Below are 21809 nucleotides of genomic sequence, written 5' to 3' on the forward strand. Positions count from 1 at the left end.
CTAAAAGAAAGCAGAATAGGGAACAGCCATTGGCTATAGCGATAATACTGACGTCACACTTTCGCATAAAAAGGTGGCGGATGAGTCTGCCTGATACTTCTACGAGCTCTAACACGGTTATCAAAGACCGCTCTATCGATAATTTCCACTAAAGACAGTGGAATCCAGATAGTGCGTATTGTGGTTGACGATACAGAGAGAGAGAGAGAGAGAGAGAGAGAGAGGTCAATCCAAAAATGATTTATTTATACTATTCAAAAAATCAGGTGGTGCCCATTTGTCATGCACAAACAAAAAATAGTTACGTTACGAAATTCAAGTTACAATCACAGAAATCATCGGAGAGTCACTGAAGATTATCACAGTCTATAAATTCTAATACAAAATTTTCATCCCATTTCTGAAGACTTTCTATTTTCTGATCCATTCCGATACACCTCTCCGAGTCAGGGTTCCCACTACGTGTTCCGGAACCCCGGTGCATGGGGCGCACCCGGTACCGGGGCGATATCCTCGTACTTGGGCGGTGGCGTATTCGGTAACTCCTCCTCCTTCTGCTGCTGTTGGACGTACTGTGAAATGGTCATGCCTTGGCCACCGTGGATCGGATATGGACTGCTGGGTACGGGGTTTACAAACGCTCGCTGCGTCGGGGGCGGCAAGTGCACTCGGGTTTCCGTCGCGTTGTCCATGGATGGTGGCCTGCCGTACGTTTGGACGTTCGGATAGCCTATCTCGTACGCGTGCTGGTCGACCCTCTGCGAGATGTTTTCTCGGATTTCCTGTTCTTGGATGCACTTGTAACAGGCTGAGCACAGGATGATGATCAGGACGATCACGACGATCGGTACAACGATGACGAGGGAGGTTGAATTACCTGTGGGAGAATAAATGATAACAGTCAGGAATTTATTTTTGTGTGTTGCTTTTGATAGATGCATCTAAAAAGAGAAAGATGGGAAGCAACTTCTCGGGCCGGTAAAAGTCAGAAAAATAAATGGTAGAAATAGTTTGCAGACCGGGAAAAGAAAAGTAAATGGGAGGAATAATTTCAGGTCTCCAGCAAATAACAAATAGTAGAAATGGTTTGCAGATCGGGGGAAAACATTTAATGGTTGAAGTAACTTAGCGACTGGCGGGAAAAAAGTGAATGACAGAAATAATACGGATCGGCAAAAAATGTAAATGGTAGAAATTTGCGGACCGTGAAAAAATAAATGCTTTATAAAATAAATAATAAGATAAATAATTTATGAGCAGGTCCAAAAGTAAATAAATGGGCAAAATAGCTTTCAGACTTGGCGACGGGTTGAGACAAAAACTAATAGCGACGGTAAAATATTTATTCAATACGAAATTATGTATTGTCTATACGTACCAGCGGTTCTCAACCTTTTTCTGTGACACGCGGAGCCCTTTCCAGTGTATAATTTCTATGGCGGAGCCCTGTTTAACTCGAGGAGCCCTTTTTTAGTATATTATTTATATGGTGGTACCCTTTTAGTCCTTCTTTTTTTTTTTTTTGTTTATCAAATTTATTGATTTATTTTATTATTCTCGAGTGGTTGCGGAGCCCTTGGGAAGTGCACAAGGAGCACCGGTTGAGAACCGCTGGTCTATACGAATGGTAGAAATGTTTCGTAAACTGGCGGGAAATTTCTACGGACTAGCAAGTTGAATAACACTAGAGCAGTGGTTCTCAACCGGGGGCCATATGGACCCCTTGTGGTACTGGGATACTTCAAGGGGGGCCACGAAAGAAAATAGAGAAGAGAACCATGACAGCTGGTTTGGAGAGCTGAGAAGAAAAATTAAGGTGTGAAGAAATAAAGTTTTTATATTAGTGACTAACACTTACAGTGAGAGAGAGAATCCAACAAAACCACCCATAAAACCAGGGCCTTCTTTAGGGCATGGACTCACCCAGGTCTCACCGCCTACATTTTGCAACAAGTTCCCTAGGATGGGGTTTTTCTCAAGTCCCCGGCTAAATTTTTCAGACCCCCCCCTTCCCTATATGAAATTTATTGTATGAAAAAAAAAAAAATGATGAAAACCATATTAGGCCCCGAGCTGTAGCTCTGTCAGTTCCCCTCTTGTGAGGGGCCTCATGTTCATAAGTGACCCTACCTTATGATATTTTTTATAGTACAATTAATTTTGAAAATAAATAGGAAATATGTAGGCTGTTTATTTCCAGCTAAAGTATGGGACTACCATAGCATCACTTTGCCCAAGGAGGGGGCCCCATGATATTGAGAAGGCCTGATAGAACTCGGACTAGCGGGGAGATCAATAAATCTAGGCTACTGGTCTGGAGGCCAATTTTCTTCGCGAAATTTTCGTTCAGTATAAATTCACTGAAAAAAAATCATTTCAATATGTATAAAGTAAAGTGTCTTGCTTCTAGATGAGAGTTAAAAACTCTGGGTAAGACAGGGGAGCCACGAGAAAAAAATATGGCTCAAAGGGGGCCATGGGCAAAAAAAGGTTAAGAAACACTGTTCTAGAGAACTATACGAACCTGAAACACTATAAAATGTATTTGCCACTCTCCCATGCATTATAACTATTGAACCCCCTTTTTTCTGCGGACCGGCTAAAATCATAGAAATAATTTGCGGATTGAAAAAAAAATGAGAGAGATATTTTGCTGGCCGGTAAAAAAATAATAAATTAATAAATGGAAGAAAAATAGTAGAAGAGTAATTTGTGAACAAGAAATTAATAAATAGGAGAAAAATAACGAAATAGTTAAATAGAAAAAAATAAATAGAAGTAATTTGCGGACTCGCAGAAATTAACAAAAATAAATAGAAGTAGTTTACATGCATACATACTTTTATTGGTTTGGCTATGAAGACAGTTTCAAGGTGGAAGCAACACAAAACGCGTTTCCATATTTTTACACTTATAAAACAAGATCATTTAGAACATATATGAAACAATTAGCAAGTACTCTCGACAAGAAAAAACTAGTATCATAAAAACAATGGTTATTCACTGTATAGTGACCCAAGTATGACCACCCCAATGAGGAAATAAAAAATATCTTTGATATCGACGTTGCTCAGAGTTAGCAATTGATTGAGCGATGAGAACACAGCGCCTCTAAGGCCGGGATTACACTATAAAAGTTTCGTAAAAGTTCTTTTATAACTTTAAATTCAACTTATAATAAGATTATCAGTTGCATTTTCTCGAATGTAACCGATGTGCTTATTGGTTGGATTTTTCAAGTTTTATAAAAGAGCTTTCGTAAAACTTTTATAGTGTAATTCCGGCCTAAAACATTTTCTTCTGCTAGTCTCAAAAGTAGTGCAATGGAAAAACACATAGTTCCAAGTTGATTTAAATTACAATATGTATAGTTAGTATCTGAATTTATAGTTGAGAAATAGTCATTTATCATAATAGAGTTACTTCCAAAATGCAATCGTATTGAATAGAAGTGATTTGCGGACCCGTAAAAAAGAATAAATAAATAGGAGAAAAAAATAAATAGAAGTAATCTGGGGACCAGTTAAAAATAAATAAATGGGAAGAATAATTCGCACACCTGCTCAAGGCTATGAGAGAAATATAAAACCAATATAGGGACGCGGTATAATATATATTTATTAAATTTAAAATTATGTAGAGCTTATGTTGAAGCAGTGTCTTCAATCGCTGGTCAGTGTAAATTTCCTACAGTTCCCCGAAACATTTCGCCCCCAATTTATTATAACCAATAGCAGTCAAGAAGAGACACATTATGTCTCTCCTTTAATAAATTTTATATTTTGTTCAAATGTTACCGTATATTTTGTTCAGTGCACTTGGACATCCCTGCACAGAAGCTTACTGAGACTCGAAATGAATCAAATAATCCTTACGATGCGCATGCGCGCACAAACATAGACACTACCAAAGCCTCCTAGATGTAGTATCTAGGACGCTTTGATACTAATTTAAGAAATAAGTAAGAAATAATTTAAGAAATTCAAGTAAAAATGCAGAATTATTTTAAGAAATGAAATGATAAAATCTCAGTATCAATGGGAGAAATAATTTCAGAAATACCTTAGTAAGAGAAGAATAATAATTTCAGAATACAATACAATTCGGAATTGATGAAAAACAATTTCAGAATTAAAAAACTTCAGAACTAACAACCAGGGCCGTAACTGTGGGGGGGGGGGAGAGAGAGAAGCGGGCAACCGCCCAGGGTAGCAATTTTAGGTGGGAACAAAGAGCACCGTTATAAAATTATCGAATTTTAAAGTTGTAGGGGTGCAAAACAATGTTTTGCCCCGAGCGCGACCATCCGGCAGGCAAAAATTATAGTTACAGCCCTGCTAACAACACATGCGCACACACACGCGTATAATTGTCAGATAATACGAAATCGTATGCAAAATAAATAAGGGAGTCAGAAGGGAGTGGCCTGCGACCTCAATCCTGATTTCGTAAAAATGAACTGAGCGGCACATTACCATATCATTTAAGTGACCCACGGTGCAGTTCCACATCATTTAAATGGTCCGTGGCACAATCCCAGATCACTGGAATGACCCACGTTTCATTTGCATACCACTTTAGCAACGTGCGGCACAGTTGCAGAGCACTTAAAAGGACGGCTGTGCGTTTTCAAATCACAAAAGTATCCCCACGGCACGTGTGCAGATCGCGTAAGTGACCTGGGGTGCAGCTACAGATCACTTAATTGAGTGGCCCTAGACACGTTTTCAAACAAATCACGTGGCCCGCAATCTCGTAAAAGTTGAGCGCTCTTGTCGATATTTATTAATTTTTTGGTGGAGGGGCGTGAGCTTGGATGAGAAAAAACAATTATCTCATTATTTTCACATTGTTATGTACCCAAGATCATAAGGTGATCATACTATCATCATAAAGGATTGCGTGGCATTTATTTTAACGGCGCAAGGTTTCCATTAGAAAAATGGTTTGTCTTGACGTGTACTATCGACCCTTTCATTTTGGTGGGAGAGCTCTCTGGGACACCTTGTATAATCAGCAATTATTTACAAGAACAATAAGCAATCGATGATGCCCATGCGCGCATCAGATTGATTTCGGGAAGCATTGTACAATCACCATTTATGGGAGAGACATCTTTATTCGCTTCCATCTTATCTACTTGTTCTTCGACAGATTTAAATAGATAGAACTTGGACGCAGGAAATGAACACACAATACCGAATTTAAGTAAAGCATGCTGATAATAACACGAGCTACGAATATAAAAAAAAGTGCAAAATATTCTAAGTAGTACTTTTCTTCAATCGAAATGGTAAACAACTAGGGTAAAGTTCAATAAGAGTGTGTATGTAAGTTTTTTGCTTTTGGCAACAGGATAAGTAAAAGTGACCATGACCACGGCTTGACTCCATTCATGTGTCGAGTCGGTCGTGCCATGAATAAGTTAAATTATGTGTGTTAAACTGTCTCAAAAACGTGATATTATTGATGGCAGCTCTGCGTACCCACCTTTCCGCCAACGATCGCTAATCGAAAAAAAAAAACAAAAAACTTATGCAGAAAAATCTGAAAACTGCATGCCAAAGGTGAACATTGGGTCTTTGTAAATTCCTTCAAACTGGGAACATTCAAGTATATTGCGCGACACATTTCTGCGAGCGAAAGCTAAAACATGCGGTGTCAAAATGTAGACACGATTCATATTGTTTAAAGATATGAAAAATTCGACCTTTTTCCCTCCTATTCAATCTTTCTTAATAAATACACAGTGAATATATTATAATTTTTTCCCCCATCTCGCAGCTCCTCAAAAATGCTTGGGGGGATGCTTTTTGTAATGAGATTTGAGGCCTGTGATGTTAGATACGGAACATTTTTTCGACCACCCATTGCAATGTCTTGAAACTTTGTGTCTTTCAACACTATGGTGTCACATAATTTAACGCGAGCTTTTAGGATTTTAATTGTTGGCTATTTTTTCTATTGAATTTTAACTTTAACAACAGTCAACCTTTTTTCAAGAATCACCAAAATTTTCCCATGTTTCGGGCCATAAAATTTTTTTAAATGACTCTAATAAAAAATCCTCGTGTTAAAGTATATAATACCATACTGCTGAGAGACACGTAACGTTTCAAGACATTTGAACGAGTGGTGTTCGAAAAAATGCTCCTTATCTAACAAAAAAACTTAGTTTTGAGAAAAACGCATTTTATTGAAAGACATTACTACGTGTAATGCAGGCCAGCAATTTTTTTGTATTAAAATATTTTAAAAATATTTTTAGTTCAGGTAGAACAGAAAGGTGAATACAGTTAGTTGCAGAAAATTTCATAGTATTTAAAAATTGAAAAATTAGACAATGTGTTTTTTGCAAAAATTGCGTGCACCAACCCCCATAACTGACTTCTTGTCTTCGGCGAAACACTTTTTGAAGTTCATATACCAGTGCAATCTGTTGTATTTTTCACTCTGTGACTGCAACCAAATTATAAACACGCTCTCTTCCGTCTGGTTCCCACATTTGGACGAAGACATTTTTTTTGTAATGTGTATTTTGCTTTTTGTTTAAATTGAATTCCTTTATCACGGACAAAGTCGTAGTTTAATTGCTTAAGAAGCGGTTTGATTGAAGCGTTTTATAAATTATATTTTCGATAATATTACTCAGTGTAATTAGCGCACACACGTAGTTAATTTCTTGCACCTTTTATACTTCAAAAATGTTTTAGAAAAGTGGAAAATATCCTAAAAATACCAAATGATGACCCGAAACTTGAAAAAATGCCCCCAAAGCGAAAAAAAGGCCAAAAAATTAAAATGTCATCATCAACCGTGTCCTGGTAATAATGGAATATTTGTACCATTGTAGGCCTGTTGCGAGATTTTTTAACAGGTAAGAGCGGCTCGCATTCCCGCCGCGAAGTTGGAAACCACGGAAAACCAACTTCAACCGACCACCACTGCGGCGCGGGTGGAGTCCGAAATTGGGTCCATGTTATACGGGTCCGTCACTACGACCACTCGACCATCACAGCGGCATGATAATTGGCTAGCGGGAACTTTGATCTATACAGCCTCCTCCCCCCCACAAAACACTTTGCCCGAGGGCCCAAAGTGATGTTAAAACAGTACTGAACAAAAACGAAGGTTTAAGACACAAGAAATACATAGATCGAGGATTCCTGGGCAGAGGGCAGGACCACCATTTACAGACATTGCTGTAATATCAATCGAATTTTCATTAACAGGTAAATTTATGGTTTTTCATACAGATTTTGCCAAATGGGCTGGAGCTCCCTTTTAGTACCTCCTTCTCATATAATACTTCTCCACGTACTCCTTATTCCTCTAATTAATTTCTTCGACATGGCAATACATTTTGACTATCAAGTGCAGCTTGTGCAGAGGCCTTAAAGCAGCGTTCCTAAAACGAGGAAATCTCCCGGAGGAAGGGGGTGCCTGAAACAACTATAAACAGGACCGTCTTAGATCCATTGGCCGATCCTGGGGGCTCCTGACTGTGATATTTGGTACCAGGATTTTTGAGAGTAATTGTGTAAATTGTTGACAGGTACTTCCAGCTCGGTAAGGACCCTAGAATATCAAAATGTCACTTTACCGGGGGGGGGGGGGGAACGGTATTGTTAAAACGGCCCCGGTTCTCTAAAATAACAAGAGCAAAAGTTCTCAGGATCTTCTGGAGAATTTTTTAGTCAAATGGATTCCCTCTAAAAAAAAGAATTAAGGAATCACAAAACAGTTAAGAATCACAAGAATTATAAACAATATATACACATGATACAATGCCCATAAAGAATACTTATGGTTGTCTTATTCTAAGCATAGATAGCTTGTTTATCGTATTTCTTTTTAAACGTGTCAATTGTGTTACAATTTACGACCTCCGGGGGTAAGCTATTCCATTTATTAACAACCCTATTAGAGAAAAATTCCCTGCGACACCATAACCTCGCATTGTCCCTTACCAATCGATACTGGTGTCCCCTTGTAAAAGCAGTCGATTGGCGGTGTACTAAAAGTTCATGGTCCATCCTATATCCATCCCACGTTGAAATAATTTATTATCCAACGGTAAAAGCGCTCAAGCTTATGTAGACGTACCTAAAAAAAGCAGGATAGTGAATAGCGATTGGGTCTAACGATAATACTGATGTCACACTTTCGTATGAAGGTGGCGGTTGAGTCTGCCTGGTATTTCTAGGAGCTCTTACACGGTTATCGAAGAGAGCGATCGATCGACAAATTCCACTACAGACAGTGAAATTTCAAAAATTAATTCAGATAGTTCATATTATGGTGGACGATACAGAGAGAGAGAGAGAGAGAGGTCAATCAAAAAATAATTTATTTATAATAGTTGAAAAATCAGGTGGTGCCCATTTGTCATGCAAAAGCAAAACACACACACATACACAAAAATAGTTACGTTACGCAATTCAAGTTACAATCACAGAAATCATCGGAGTCACTGAAGATTATCACAGTCTATAAATTTTAATACAATTTTCGTCCCATGTCTGAAGACTTTCCAATTTCCTGATCCATTCCGATACACCTCTCATCGAGGTCCGAGTCAGGGTTCCCACTACATGTTCCGGAACCCCGGTGCATCGAGCGCACCCGATACCCGGACGACATCCTCGTACTTGGGCGGTGGCGTATTCAGTAACACCTCCTCCTGCAGCTGCTGGTGGGCGTACTGTGAAATGGTCATGCCTTGACCACCGTTGATCGGATACGGACTGCTGGGTACGGGGTTTTTACAAACACTCGCGGTGTCGGGTGCGGCAAGTGCACTCGAGTTTCCGTCGTGACGTCCACAGATGGTGGCCTGCCGTATAGCCACAAGTATCGATATTATCATTTGTATGTGTGTGTCACTTTTGTAAGTAACTTTTCAGTAAGTTTTTTGCAGTAAAAAAAGTGGTCAAATAAAATTCATAATTGCCTGATCTGTTAAATATTTTACTGTAATTTAAAAGGTTAAATCCTCATCACACTGCAGCTTAGGTGTTGAATATATTGTATCCAAATGTTACTGTTATGTATATAATCGTTGTAAAGGTTTTTTTTTAATCCATGAGATGTGTATTATGTTTGCATAATTTTTTGCTTAAAAAAATAAATTTATTTATAGCTTCAAATAATTTAATCTCTGTGTTTCTGTGCTTTATTCAGCAGTTGAAGGAAATTCTAGCAAAAATGACAGACTAAGCTAAAATTATCGTGAATCGGCAGAAATAAACTTCTAATATATAGAGGCATAGGTGTCTTAATGGGGTTGGCCCAATAAAGTTATTAATTTTTTCCTATCACTACATTTTCAATGACCCCAAAAAAGTTATTTCCTTCATTTAATCCAGTATTAACAAAGTAGAAACTCGGGAGATTTCCTATGGATTAACTGGGGGAGGGGGAATAATAAGAGTAAAAAATTGAAAAAATTTGTAAATTTATATAATTAAATTTAAATTTTCATTCCTATAATCTTTTTTTCTTGCGTGTCTCAACTAATCCTCCCCCACCCCCCATTTAATTGAGAATCAAGAAGTTTTTTTTCCTACTTATATATTTCAGCATTTTATAATTTTTGCTAAAAGTTATTCAAAATCAATACAAAGGTACAAAACCTTGCTTAGCGGTGTTTATTGAAATCGCAAAAACTGCACATTTCCCACTCGAGATTAAATAACTCTTGAATAATTTTAAAACGCGATTCATATTTTCACATTATAATTCCTTCAATTAAATAATAATCTCACTGAACTATATTTTATAAACCAGTATGGGACATTTGCCTCCTTGGTTGCCAATAATATCATATAACATGTATTCACACAAATTGTGAAATAAATTTGAAATTGAAAATTAAATTGAAAAATTGAAAATTAAATTGAAAAATTGAAAATTAAATTGAAAAATTGAAAATTAAATTGAAAAATTGAAAATTAAATTGAAAAATTGAAAATTAAATTGAAAAATTGAAAATTAAATTGAAAAATTGAAAATTAAATTGAAAAATTGAAAATTAAATTGAAAAATTGAAAATTAAATTGAAAAATTGAAAATTAAATTGAAAAATTGAAAATTAAATTGAAAAATTGAAAATTAAATTGAAAAATTGAAAATTAAATTTCAATTCGAATCTTTTTTTTTTTTTTTTCGTGCGGGGGAAATTCTGCTGCTACATGGGTTGCCACGTTTAAGTCTCGGACACGCTATGTCTTTTTGGTTTTTGCTCCTTCGATACGTGACGTCAATTCCGAGGTAGTGTTCGATAAGGCCGTAGTATCCGTTGCAGGACCTCTATAGGATCCCAGCCGGAGAAAAAAACGGGTGCCGATACTTAACCTGCCGTACGTTTCGACGTTATCATAGCCAACCTCGAACCCGCGCTGGTCGACACTGCGAGCCCTGTTTTGTCGGATTTGCTGTTCTTGGATTTCCAGTTCCCGGATTCGTTGTTCTCGGATTCGCTGTTCTCGGATGCACATGTAACAGAGTGAGCACACGATGATGATCAGGGCGATCGGTGAAACGATAGCGAGGACGTCTGAATCACCTGCGGCAGAATAAATGATAACAGTCAGGAATTTATTTGTGCGTTGCTTTTGATTGATGCATCTAAAAAACAAAAGATGCGAATTTCATCTTGTTTGGTAATTTCAACCTTTATGCAACTGCGGACCGGTAAAAGTAACTGAACATTTTCGCGGACAGGCAGAAATCGTAGAACTAATTTGCGGACTGAAAAAAAAAATGAATAAATGGGAGAAATATTTTGCTGTTCGCGGCAAACAATTATTAAATGGGGGGAAAATAACGAAAATAATTAAATAGACAAAATAAATAAAAGTAAGGTGTCATTTGGGCTGTTTAATAGTTTTCACTTGCTAACTAGGAGAAGACCCCTTAATTGCTTCATTATGAGGACTTGAAGGCACCGACTAGGAGTAAAGGCTCAAAGTCCAATCCACACCTTCTCGTGGTGCAGCCTGTGGCAGGAAAGTTTTTTGATAAGGGGCCATTCAAGTATTACGTAAGCAGATTTTCAGCCATTTTTGAACCCCCCTCCCGCCCTCGTCAGCGAAATTTCGTCAGCAGCTTAGAATATTTCAAATCTTTAAAAAGGGTGGTTGATGACGTAAGCAACCTTCAAACCCCCCCCCCCCGTCATCAAAAGTTAGCACATCCGAAACCACTCCCCCCCTCCCTCGAAGCTGACGTAATACTTGAATGACCCCTAAAGACGAACCGGGCATCGAACTCGCGACACCTCTAAACATCCTTTGGTACTTTAGGGCCCTTTCACACGGAGCGGATGCGGACGCGGATGCGGATGCGGGTCCGGAAGAAGTTTTAACAATTGGGATATACTGCGCCTTTCAGACGAGCCGAAAAATCTCCGCACCTAGGAAATGTTCATGCGGGTCCGGACGTCGTCCGCATGTGTCAAAACCTAAGTGCGGGCTCCGCATCCGCACATAGAAGTTTTGACAATAGGTTTATTCGGGGCTATTCAGACGATGCGGATGCGGAGCGAATTCGTCCGCATCTTTGGGTACTTTTTGAAGGTGATTTTTCACGGAATTTTTTTTAATTATTTGCCATAATGATAAAATGACCATCATAAAACACCATATGATGGTCCCTGCTCATTAATATAATGTACCTACATACGTCTATCCCTTTGTTTCGTTCTGAGATTGAGATATAGCAACTTTAACTGCCTTTTGTCCATACTTTACAATTTTATACAATAAAACCTGCCAACAACGGCCACTGACGGAACAAAAATGATAAGCCGTTCTGTGCATTACGAATATTTAACTGACTACATACTTTAATAACTTTTAAATTTAATTTAAAAATTTTGATTTTTTTCTTTTTAAATTTTTTAAATTATTTAAAAATATAAATATCTGAAATATTATTTTAAATATTTGTTATTTTTTTAAATTTTTAATCTGTTAATTTTTTTAAACTTTAAAAAAAATACTTTTATAAACAACGTTATCCCCGTACGACGTTCACTCAGGGCCGGATTAAGTCGTTTGAAGACCCTAGCACTTGAATATTTTTGGTGGTTCCCCCGATACCTACAAGTTTATTTTACACGATATTCAGTCTATAAACTTGAAAAAATGAAATTTTATATTTCAGAAATGACTAATCTAAGGATGGGATTTCACTATAAAAGGTTTATGAAAGTTATTTTATAAAACTTGAAAAAATCAACTAATAAATTTATCGGTTGCATTAGAGCAAATGCAACCGATAAATTTATTAGTTGCTTTTTTTTAAATAATTGTTATAAAATTTTTATAGTGTAATCCGGCCGGGATTATACTATAAAGTTTTATAAAAGAACTTTTATGAAAGTTGAAAAATTCAACCAATAGGCGCATCGGTTGCATTCCAGAAAATGCAACCGGTGCACACACACAAACACGCACACACATATTGCATTCAAAAAATTCAACCAATAAGATAATATTGGTTGAATTTTTCACGTTTTATCAAAGAGCTTTTACAAAACTTTTATAGTGTAATCCCGGCCTAAGGCTGGTATTACACTATAAAACTTGAAAAATGTAATCAATAAACACATCTGTTACATTCGAGCGAACTTAACTGATCGGCCTATCGGTTGCATTTTTCAAGTTTTATAAACTAACTTTTATAAAACTTTTATACTGTAATCCCGGCCTAAGACAGAATTGTGATGTGAATATTTCTAAGCACAGACATTTTGAACGTCCCCACCCCTCCCCTTTTTTTCTACTTGCAAATTCTTTGATATCTCCCGAATTTTTTTTTTAGGAACATATTAGTTTCGGATGTTTTTGGATTGGATTTTTCGAACATTGGATGTTTTTGGAATTTTTCTTTCATATTTTTCCGGAAAGACAGATTTGTTTTCAAAATCTTTTGAAAATATTTTAAGACATTTTCTCCCATCGACTACTTGTGAGGATCGGAATGAAGATATCTTTATTCCCATATTCTATGTGGCTCTAGACTAAACCACCAAAGAATACCTCTAGGCTGCATATGGGCACTGAATCAGGGGTGAAGGAGAAAAACAGTTATAAAAATTGCGAAAAAATAGTTTTTATGCACGAATTTCAACCTAAAGATGCGGACGAAACACCCGCATCTTCAGTGCTCGTGTGAAAGGGTATGCGGACCCGCTTCCGCATCCGCGTCCGCATCCGCATCCGCTCCGTGTGAAAGGGGCCTTAGGCGAGCATCTTATCGACCTGGGCTACCGCGCAGAAAATGACCGTGTGCAGAAAATGACGGTGGTGCGACAAAAATGATGAAAATGATCAAAACTTCGACTGAAAAACGAAAAAAAAACCAGGGCATTTTTTTAGAAAAAAAAAAGGCGTGACACAGAGAAAACCGTGACTATCCTGGAAAATACGGGACAACGCGAGAGAGACAGCGAGCTCTAGATCCGACCCTGATATAGACATATAATATTTATTAAATTTAAAATTATGTAGAGGTTATATTGAAGCAGTGTTTCCGATCGCTGGTCGGTGTAAATTTCCTACTTCTCCCCGAAACATTTCGCCCCCAATTTATGTAACCAGTAACGGGAAAGAAGAACCACATTATGTCCCTCCTTTACCAAATTTTTATATTTTGTTCAGTGTACTTGGACATCCCTGTACAGAAGCTTACTGAAACTCGAAATGAATCAAATAATCCTTACGATGCGCGTGCGCGCATAAACGTAGACACTACCAAAGCCTCCTAGATGCAGCATCCAGGAGGCTTTGACACTACTCCGAATTTTTACGGTCAATGTGCGGAGTCGGCATGTAATAAGTAAAAAAAGTTATAAATAATTTTATACAAAAAATTCGGAATTTATCCAAGTTTCTCAGAACGAATGTAAGAAATCATTTCAGAAATTCAAGTAAATGCAGAATTATTCTAAGAAATGATAAAACATCAGTATCAATGGGAGAAATAATTTAGAAATTAATGTACTGACAATTCTCGGAATTTATAAGAATAATAATAATTTTAAAATTGGTAACTATTTTTGAAGAAACAATTTCAGAATTCAGAATTAATGAAACAATTTTAGAAAAAAACAAAACTATTGAGATAAATTAAATCATTAAGTATTAAAATAAATTTATTTTTTCATTTAAAATGTTGAAAATTCATAATTAATGAGAGAAATAAGGGGCCGTTCAAGTATTACGTAAGCAAATTTTTAGCCATTTTTAACCCCCCCCCCCTTGTCAGCAAAATTTCGTCATCAGCTCTGCCCCTCTGAATCCTAACTCATATTTTCATAAAGGGTGGTTGATGACGTAAGCATTATCCAAACTCCCCCCTTGTCATCAAAAGTCAGCAAATCGGAACCCCCTCCCCCCATCGATGATGACGTAATACTTGAACGGCCCCTAATTTCATTATTAAAATCCAGAATTTTTCAGAGAAATAATTTTAGAATTTAAAAAAAATTGAGAATTAATGAAAAATAACTTCAGAATTAAAAAAATTCAGAACTAACAACATACACACGCACGCGCATAATTGTCAGATAAGTACAAAATCGTATGCAAAACAAATAAGGGAGTCATCTGATGTGGTCCGAGACCTCAATCCTAATTTCGTAAAAATGAACTAATGTTATTGGATCATTCAAGTGACCCGTGGTGCAATTACACATCATTTAAATGGTAATAATTTTCTTCTCCCAAATTTTCTCAGTTTTCCGAATTCGAATATCTCGGTGAACACATGCACTGGGAAACGTGGATTTTTTTTTTTTTTGCCTCAGGAGAGACAGGAAACTGCTTTCTAATCGGGTTTCGGAGCACACGGGGACTATATAAAAAGTTATTTTTTTTAATTTAATAACTATACAACCCCCTTGAAACATGAAAACATATCTTAATACTACATGTTATTTGAAAACTTTTCTAATTGGAAGTAGTACCTCAACGATAAACGGTTCAATAGTAGAATGCCATATATCCCCCCCCCCCCGTTTGCTATACACCCTGCATATACATGAATTTTTAAAGTTTCGCGAATTTATGGGACACCCTGGTTTAAAGTACACTCTATTTTAAAGTAGCTAGCTTACAGGCGAAAACAGTCATCAAAAAAGTGAAATTTTGTGGAGGACTTCATGAAGTGATGAAAATTTGTTTCAGGAGGGGGGGGGGGGAATTAGTTGCACATGTCGCCACCAGAGGTAGTTTCACTTTGAATATCTGTGGTAAACATGTAAATTTATGCGGTGTCACGCAGCAGCTGTTATAAAACCTAGAAACATTCGCGGACGTCTTATTTCCTCAATGCGTCTGCTGCTGACAATAACGATAAGTTTACGAGATCGTGCTTTCTTGGTCGAATCGACTTGGAAGAGGATTCGAAAAGATTCAATGAATGTTAAAAACCTTCCGGGTATGATAACGAAATTTGAAACAATAGGATCGTTGGCTGTTCGTCCTGGAAGAGGAAGAAACCCCATTTGTATAGACTCAGTACAGGAGGTTTCGCTTCAGGTGGAATAGGACAGAGCTTCAAATTCTAGTGTCAGGCAAGTGCAGTGTGTAGCACAGGCGTTGGATAGGCCACGTCCAACTGTCCATAATACGATCATGCGGAATATCCTCCGATATTATTATCCGTACAAATTTTCACCTGTGCAGCGGTTGCTCCCACATGATTAAGAAACTCGACTCCGGTTCTCACTGCAGTTTCCAGCTCGCTTTGAGGTCCACTCAGAATGGCCTTGGAATATCCTCTGGACAGACGAAGCACATTTTCACTTGGATGGTGCAGTCATTACTCACAGATGCCGAATTTGGGAACCAGAAAATCCGCACGATATCTTAGAGGTTCCGTTGCATTCACCAAAAGTGACGGTATGGTGTGGATTTACTGCATCATTTATATTCTTGGTCCCTTCTACGAGGAGTTACGTTCTACAGGTCCAGTGACATGTTCGATCACCGGGAAGCGATATGCATTCCTGTTACAGAACGAAATTGTTCCGGCTCTGCAAGCACGTCACTGCCTTGCAGACACAATCTTTATGCAAGACGGAGGCTCCGCCTCACATTGCGTATTAAGAGAATGCTCTTAAAACACATTCTTACAGAAGAAGGTGTCGTCAGCCGGCATTTCCCTAATCTATGGGATCCACGGACCCTAATCCATGCGAGTTTTGGCTTTGGGGGCATTTGAAACGTCTGGTACGTCGTGACAATTCAAGAACTTTACCTGACTTTAAAAGCAGCATTTATCGCCACGTGCATTTCCCCGCCACAAACTTGTGTCAGTTCTGGAATATGCCATCTTGCGATTTCACATGGTATCTGAAAATGATGGGCATCATATGGAACATATTAAACGTTTGCCTAAATGTGTCATTTCTTAATAAAATATATTCTTAAATATAAATATATTTCATATTTAATAAATATATTTCTTATAATATATATTCTGAAATAAAGTCCCATCACTTCATGAAGTCGTCCACAAAATTTCACAATTTTCTGATGACTGTTTTCGCCTGTAGACTATTTTAAAATAGGGTCTTACAATTATGGACGCCTTGTATATCTTTACAAATTTTTTATACAAGAAGGTTATTCTGTTTTCAAACAGAAACGTTCACAAACAGTTCGTTTCGGTGATGGAATTGATGGACTGTAGATATTTTTCCTTCGTCATCCAAAAGGGCCAACGCAGAGCCGTTGCGATATCACCATGAGCTGGTACTCCCCACCTCCCCGGACATTTTGGAAAAACTACGTTCTTCATATTGAGGTGAGGGACAGCTCGGATAGCCATGTATATTGCACAATACGGTGTCCATGGGAGCACTTGGTTGAGGTGTTGGCACCATTTGCGGTGGAAGATGCACCTGAGGATGAGTCGTCGATACCGCCATCGCGGGCGGTAGCGGTTGACTGCATGGATAAGCGTTATTGTAAGAAGGCATGGTTTGCGCATGTTGAACACCCGCTCGAGTCATCTGCTGCACTTGCATTTTTCAGCGTTGTTCTTCCTGAGAACTACAGTACCGGCAAATGAATTGAAGAAGAAGCATTAAAATAGTAAAAGTGACGAACACTGCGGGAATCACGACTTCGGGTCTCACCCTGTCATTGAAAATCTGAAAATTATTCAAACAAATTTTCGTTTTCAAATCGATTCATCAAATTGAAATATATGTACATGGTAATTCAGAGCTCATGGGAAAAACTTCAAGGGATGCTGGGAAAGGCGGACATGTATTTCACGTATGATGCTGCGGATGGGAATGCCCTGGAAGCTCAAGACTGCAACGGGAGTGTTTTCCTACAAGTGCCAGATCGAAAAACTCCGAGCAATTGCACCAGTGCTTATGAGAAATGGTCTTGTGGCGTCCTCTTGCTCCTGGCACGCCCTATATCACGCGATGCTCAACCCATGAACGCGGGCTAAATGAGACTATCGAAGTCACATGACGTGACCCGTGACATCAAACTTAATTGGTCTTGAGCAAACATTCCCATCCGCAGCACCATACGTGAAATGTATGTCCGTCTTGCCCCAGTTCGTAAAACCAGACTACGTTCCTCAATCCCCGATGGAAATGACGATGAGCAAAAAAAACCTGTTTTTTTTTTTTTTGCGATCAATGATGGCGTCATCTAGCGGCTCAACACTTGGCTGCGATCATGAAGCCAAGATAACACTATAAAAAATTAATAGAAGTTACTTTGCAAGACTTAACAAATGCAATCAACAAACTTATTAATTACTTTGAGAAAATGTAACCGATAAGCTTAGTGGTTGACATTTTTAAATTTTATTAAAGTTCTTATATTAAAATTTGAGAAAAGATAATAATAAAATTAGCTAAGCAAGCGTGATCTCGATCCAATGTAATTGATGAAATTATTAGTTGTAAGTTGTACTCATGTACGGTTAAGTAGTAGTAGTAGTATCCTTTGGAAATGCTTCTACACTGAAGTGCCAAAAAAACTGGTTCGCCTGCCTAATATCGTGTAGGGCCCGCAGAAGTGCCGCAACACGATGTGGAATGGACTCGATTAATGTCTGATGTAGTGCTGGAGGTAATTGACACCATGAATCCTGCAGGGCTGTCCATAAATCCGCAGGAGTAAGGGGGGGGGGTGGAAATCTCTTCTGAACAGCACGTTGCAAGGCATCCCAGATATGTTCAATAATGTTCATGTCTGGGGATTTAGGTGGCCAGCGGAAGTTTCTAAAGTCAGAAGAGTGTTCCTGGAGCCACTTTGTAGCAATTCTGGACGTGTGGGGTGTCACATTGTCCTGCTGAAATTGTCAAGTCCGTCGGAATGCACAATGGACATGAATGGGTGCAGGTGATCAGATAGGATACTTGCGTACCTGTCACCTGTCAGAGTCGTATCTAGACGTATCAGGGGTCCCATATCACGACAACTGCACACGTCCCATATCATCACAGAGCCTCCACCAGCTTAAACAGTCCCCTGTTGACATGTAAGGTCCATGGATTCATGAGGTTGTCTCCATACCCGTACACGTCCATCAGCTCGAAGCAATCGGAACCGTCAGACCAGGCAACGTGTTTCCAGTCGTCAACGGTCCAATGTCGGTGTTGTCAGGCCCAGGCGAGGCGTAAAGCTTTGTGTCGTGCAGTCATCAAGGGTAGACGAGTGGGCCTTCGGCTCCGAAAGCCCATATCGACGATGTTTCCTTGAATGGTTTGCACGTTGACACTTGTTGATGGCCCAGCATTGAAATCTGCAGCAATTTGCGGAAGGGTTGCACGTCTGTCGCGTTTAATGATTCTCGTCAGTCGTCCCGTTCTTGCATGGTCTTTTTCCGGCTGCAGCGATGTCGTAGATTTGATTTTTTACCGGATTCCCGATATTCACGGTACACTCGTGAAACGGTTGTACGTGAAAATCCAAATTTCATCGCTACCTCGGAAATGCTATGTCTCATCTCTCGTGCGCCGACTATAACACCGCGTTCAAACTCACTTGAATCTCGATAACCTGCCATTTTAGCAGCAGTAACCGATCTAACAACTATGCCAGACACTTGTTGTGTTATATAGGCGTTGCCGACCGCAGCGCCGTACTCTGATTGGTTCCATATCTCTTTATTTGCATACGCATGCCTGCACCAGTTTTTTTGGCTCTTCAGTTTATATCTTATAACTTCTGTAAAAGATCTTCTAAAAAACTCTTATCCCCTGTCCTAGGCACGTACTGGCCTAAGTCAGTGAATTGGTTCAGTTTTGCAAGAAGTGAAAATAGCTCTCCCTAATTCCCTCTTCATTCATTGAAGGCAGTGTTACGTATATATAATGAGCGCAAACGCGTATTTATCGCATCTTGTATCCACATGCAATCATATATATCGAATTTAATCCCGCAATTAACTACTAAATAGATCCGATACAGCTCCTTTTCTCAGCTCTATTTTCTCCTTTTTTATACGACTGTATATTCCGGGGTTGTGAACGGTTCTATCTATCTATCTATCTATACGACTACGGCACCTTTTCCACGCTCTTGAGTGCAATATTCGTTCATACATCCGAAAAACAGAAGAAATTTGGGGGGGGGGGAGAGAAACAGCGTTAAATGGGGGGTAAACAGTTTTATCCGCATTTAATCTGATTTTTCCCAACTTTCCTTCGAATTCGAATATCTGAAAGAATGCGGCACTCAGAAACGTGGAATGTTTTTTGTTATAATGTGTTTTGCCTTGACATCAGGACAAGTCGGGGCACCAACTTTGCGATTGGGATCTTGAGCACAGGATGTCTGTATAAAAAGTCTACATTTTTATTTCAATAACTATACAACCCCTTGCAACATTAATGGCACATCTGAGTACTACACGTTGATTGGATACGTTTTTTAATTGGAAGTTTGCCTCTAGGAACAACGGTTCGCTACCCTGTAATAAAATACTATACACCCTGTTATGTATCCACCCTTTATATACTCTGTTGTAAAACCATTAGGTGAAGGGTTCCACGCATATTTGTCAATAATTAGCTTAGATAATTGACAGTAGATTCTGTAATTACATATGAAAATCGTGGGCCCAGTACCCCTCAGTCAGTCAAACAACCAATAATCCTATTGTAAATGTAATCAATGCGTTTATTGGTTGCATTTTTCAAGTTTTACAAAACAACTTTCATGAAACTTTTATAGTGTGATCCCGGCTTAAGACGAAAATTACTTGCTTATATTTGTTATATCACTCCTTGAAGTTTTGTCCGTTGGTTCCGAATCACCCCGTGTATGTTATAGATTTCAAAACTTGACTGTGTAATTGATATCGCAATATGTATATTCTTTTTGAGACAGATATTGAGGTTTTCAAAAAGACCATAAGAAGCTTGACTCTTGACGAACAGTTTGTGAGCAATAAAATCATTCCCATTAACTATAGTTCTCGTGTGAAAAAATCGAGAAGATTATAAATATAAGTACAAACACTACAAAATACTAACCTGTAAATCAGTCGTCTCTCTCTTCGTTGACTAATATCGGCCAGCAGCTGGAGTTTGAAGGCTTCTGAGGAATATTTAAAACATTCGTATATGCTTATCACGAAAACGAAGATCCCATGAAAAACACGCAACGAAAGACGTCAACTCGCAAAAAAAGAGGACCAAAATTTACGTCACCCACGGAGTTGAATTCCTCGAATTTCGGGAATGACGAAAACCATGCTTATCGTGTCAACTACCACTCAAAGTGGGTATTTCGAATTAAAGTATCATTTTCGATATAATCTGTGCCACTTTCCACCCGTTAATGACCCTTTCGTTCCCCCGAAGCGATTATTAATAACGCTGAATATTGACAGAGCTTTACTGTTGGTTACAAAGGGACCCCTCAGAGCAGATTGACATCTGGAAGTGGACTTAAATTTTTTGCTCGAACCTTTAATTTAATTAGTTATACTAGGTTTTCTTGAAGCTCGGGATAGGTCTACAATATGATTGCCCCGTTATCGCATAAAAAGAGATAAACTAGAAGAGCCGAAGAGGAGACAGTGATGATGTTGCCAATATACGGTGTATAAGGATGAGATATCTCGGCTTAGAATAGATATCGAAGAAATACGGGGGGGGGGTCTCCTATTAATTCGGGTGGATTTTAAAAATCATAAAAGATCAAGAAATTGACTTACCAGGTTGTGGTTTGCACCCTTAGACTTGAAGAGTCAGATTTTTTTTCGACACAAGAAAAGAAAATTGAATAAAATTCTCCCCAATAGGTGACTCTACGTCAACAAAATGTAGGGTATTCCATAAATTCGTAAATTTTTTAAAAATTCAATAGATTAGTTTATTTGAATACGATTTGCAAAAACGTTAATTCTCACGAAAAGGTTTTTTTTATATAGAAAGAAAAAAAATTAATGCAAGTTTTTGTCGATACACACAGGGATTTGACAGCTTATTTCTGAATTTTCCCGTTACTGGGGCTTACATGAATTTTCATTGTGATGTTGACATTGATATATTGGGATGGTAAAAAGCTTTCAAAGAAAGATATTTCCTAGATATTATGCCGAGTTGAACTCAGAAAGAAAAGCCACCTGGTTTCCACCGAGATTCGAACCCAGGCCCCTCACAAACCTGGCAGGCATCCTACCATCTACACCACTGGAGACACGACACTGGAGGGCGCTGAAGTAGAGGCATTAGTAGCCTCTCTTAACTTCAGCAAATAGCCCTCCCAGACGGGGCGAGACAGAGAGAGATAGACAGCTTTTTCTCAGCCCAA

The 21809-nt window shown here is 38.4% G+C and overlaps 1 protein-coding gene across 1 annotated transcript in view; it reads right to left on the reverse strand.

Annotated features, from left to right (window-relative positions):
* Positions 1-225: 225 nt before the first annotated feature.
* Positions 226-21809, reverse strand: part of LOC149069023 (uncharacterized) — an 89118-nt gene continuing 67534 nt past the window's right edge. The window contains exon 3 of the mRNA XM_089250458.1: positions 226-877. Within this exon, the coding sequence (XP_089106584.1) occupies positions 459-877 (419 nt within the window). The 3' untranslated portion in view covers positions 226-458. The remainder of the gene's footprint in view (positions 878-21809) is intronic.

The sequence above is a fragment of the Pholcus phalangioides genome, unplaced genomic scaffold (genome assembly GCF_987345545.1).
Source record: "Pholcus phalangioides strain wild (caught in Gottingen) unplaced genomic scaffold, Ppha-v1.0 ptg000024l_1, whole genome shotgun sequence".
In the NCBI taxonomy this organism is placed as follows: Eukaryota; Metazoa; Arthropoda; class Arachnida; order Araneae; family Pholcidae; genus Pholcus; species Pholcus phalangioides.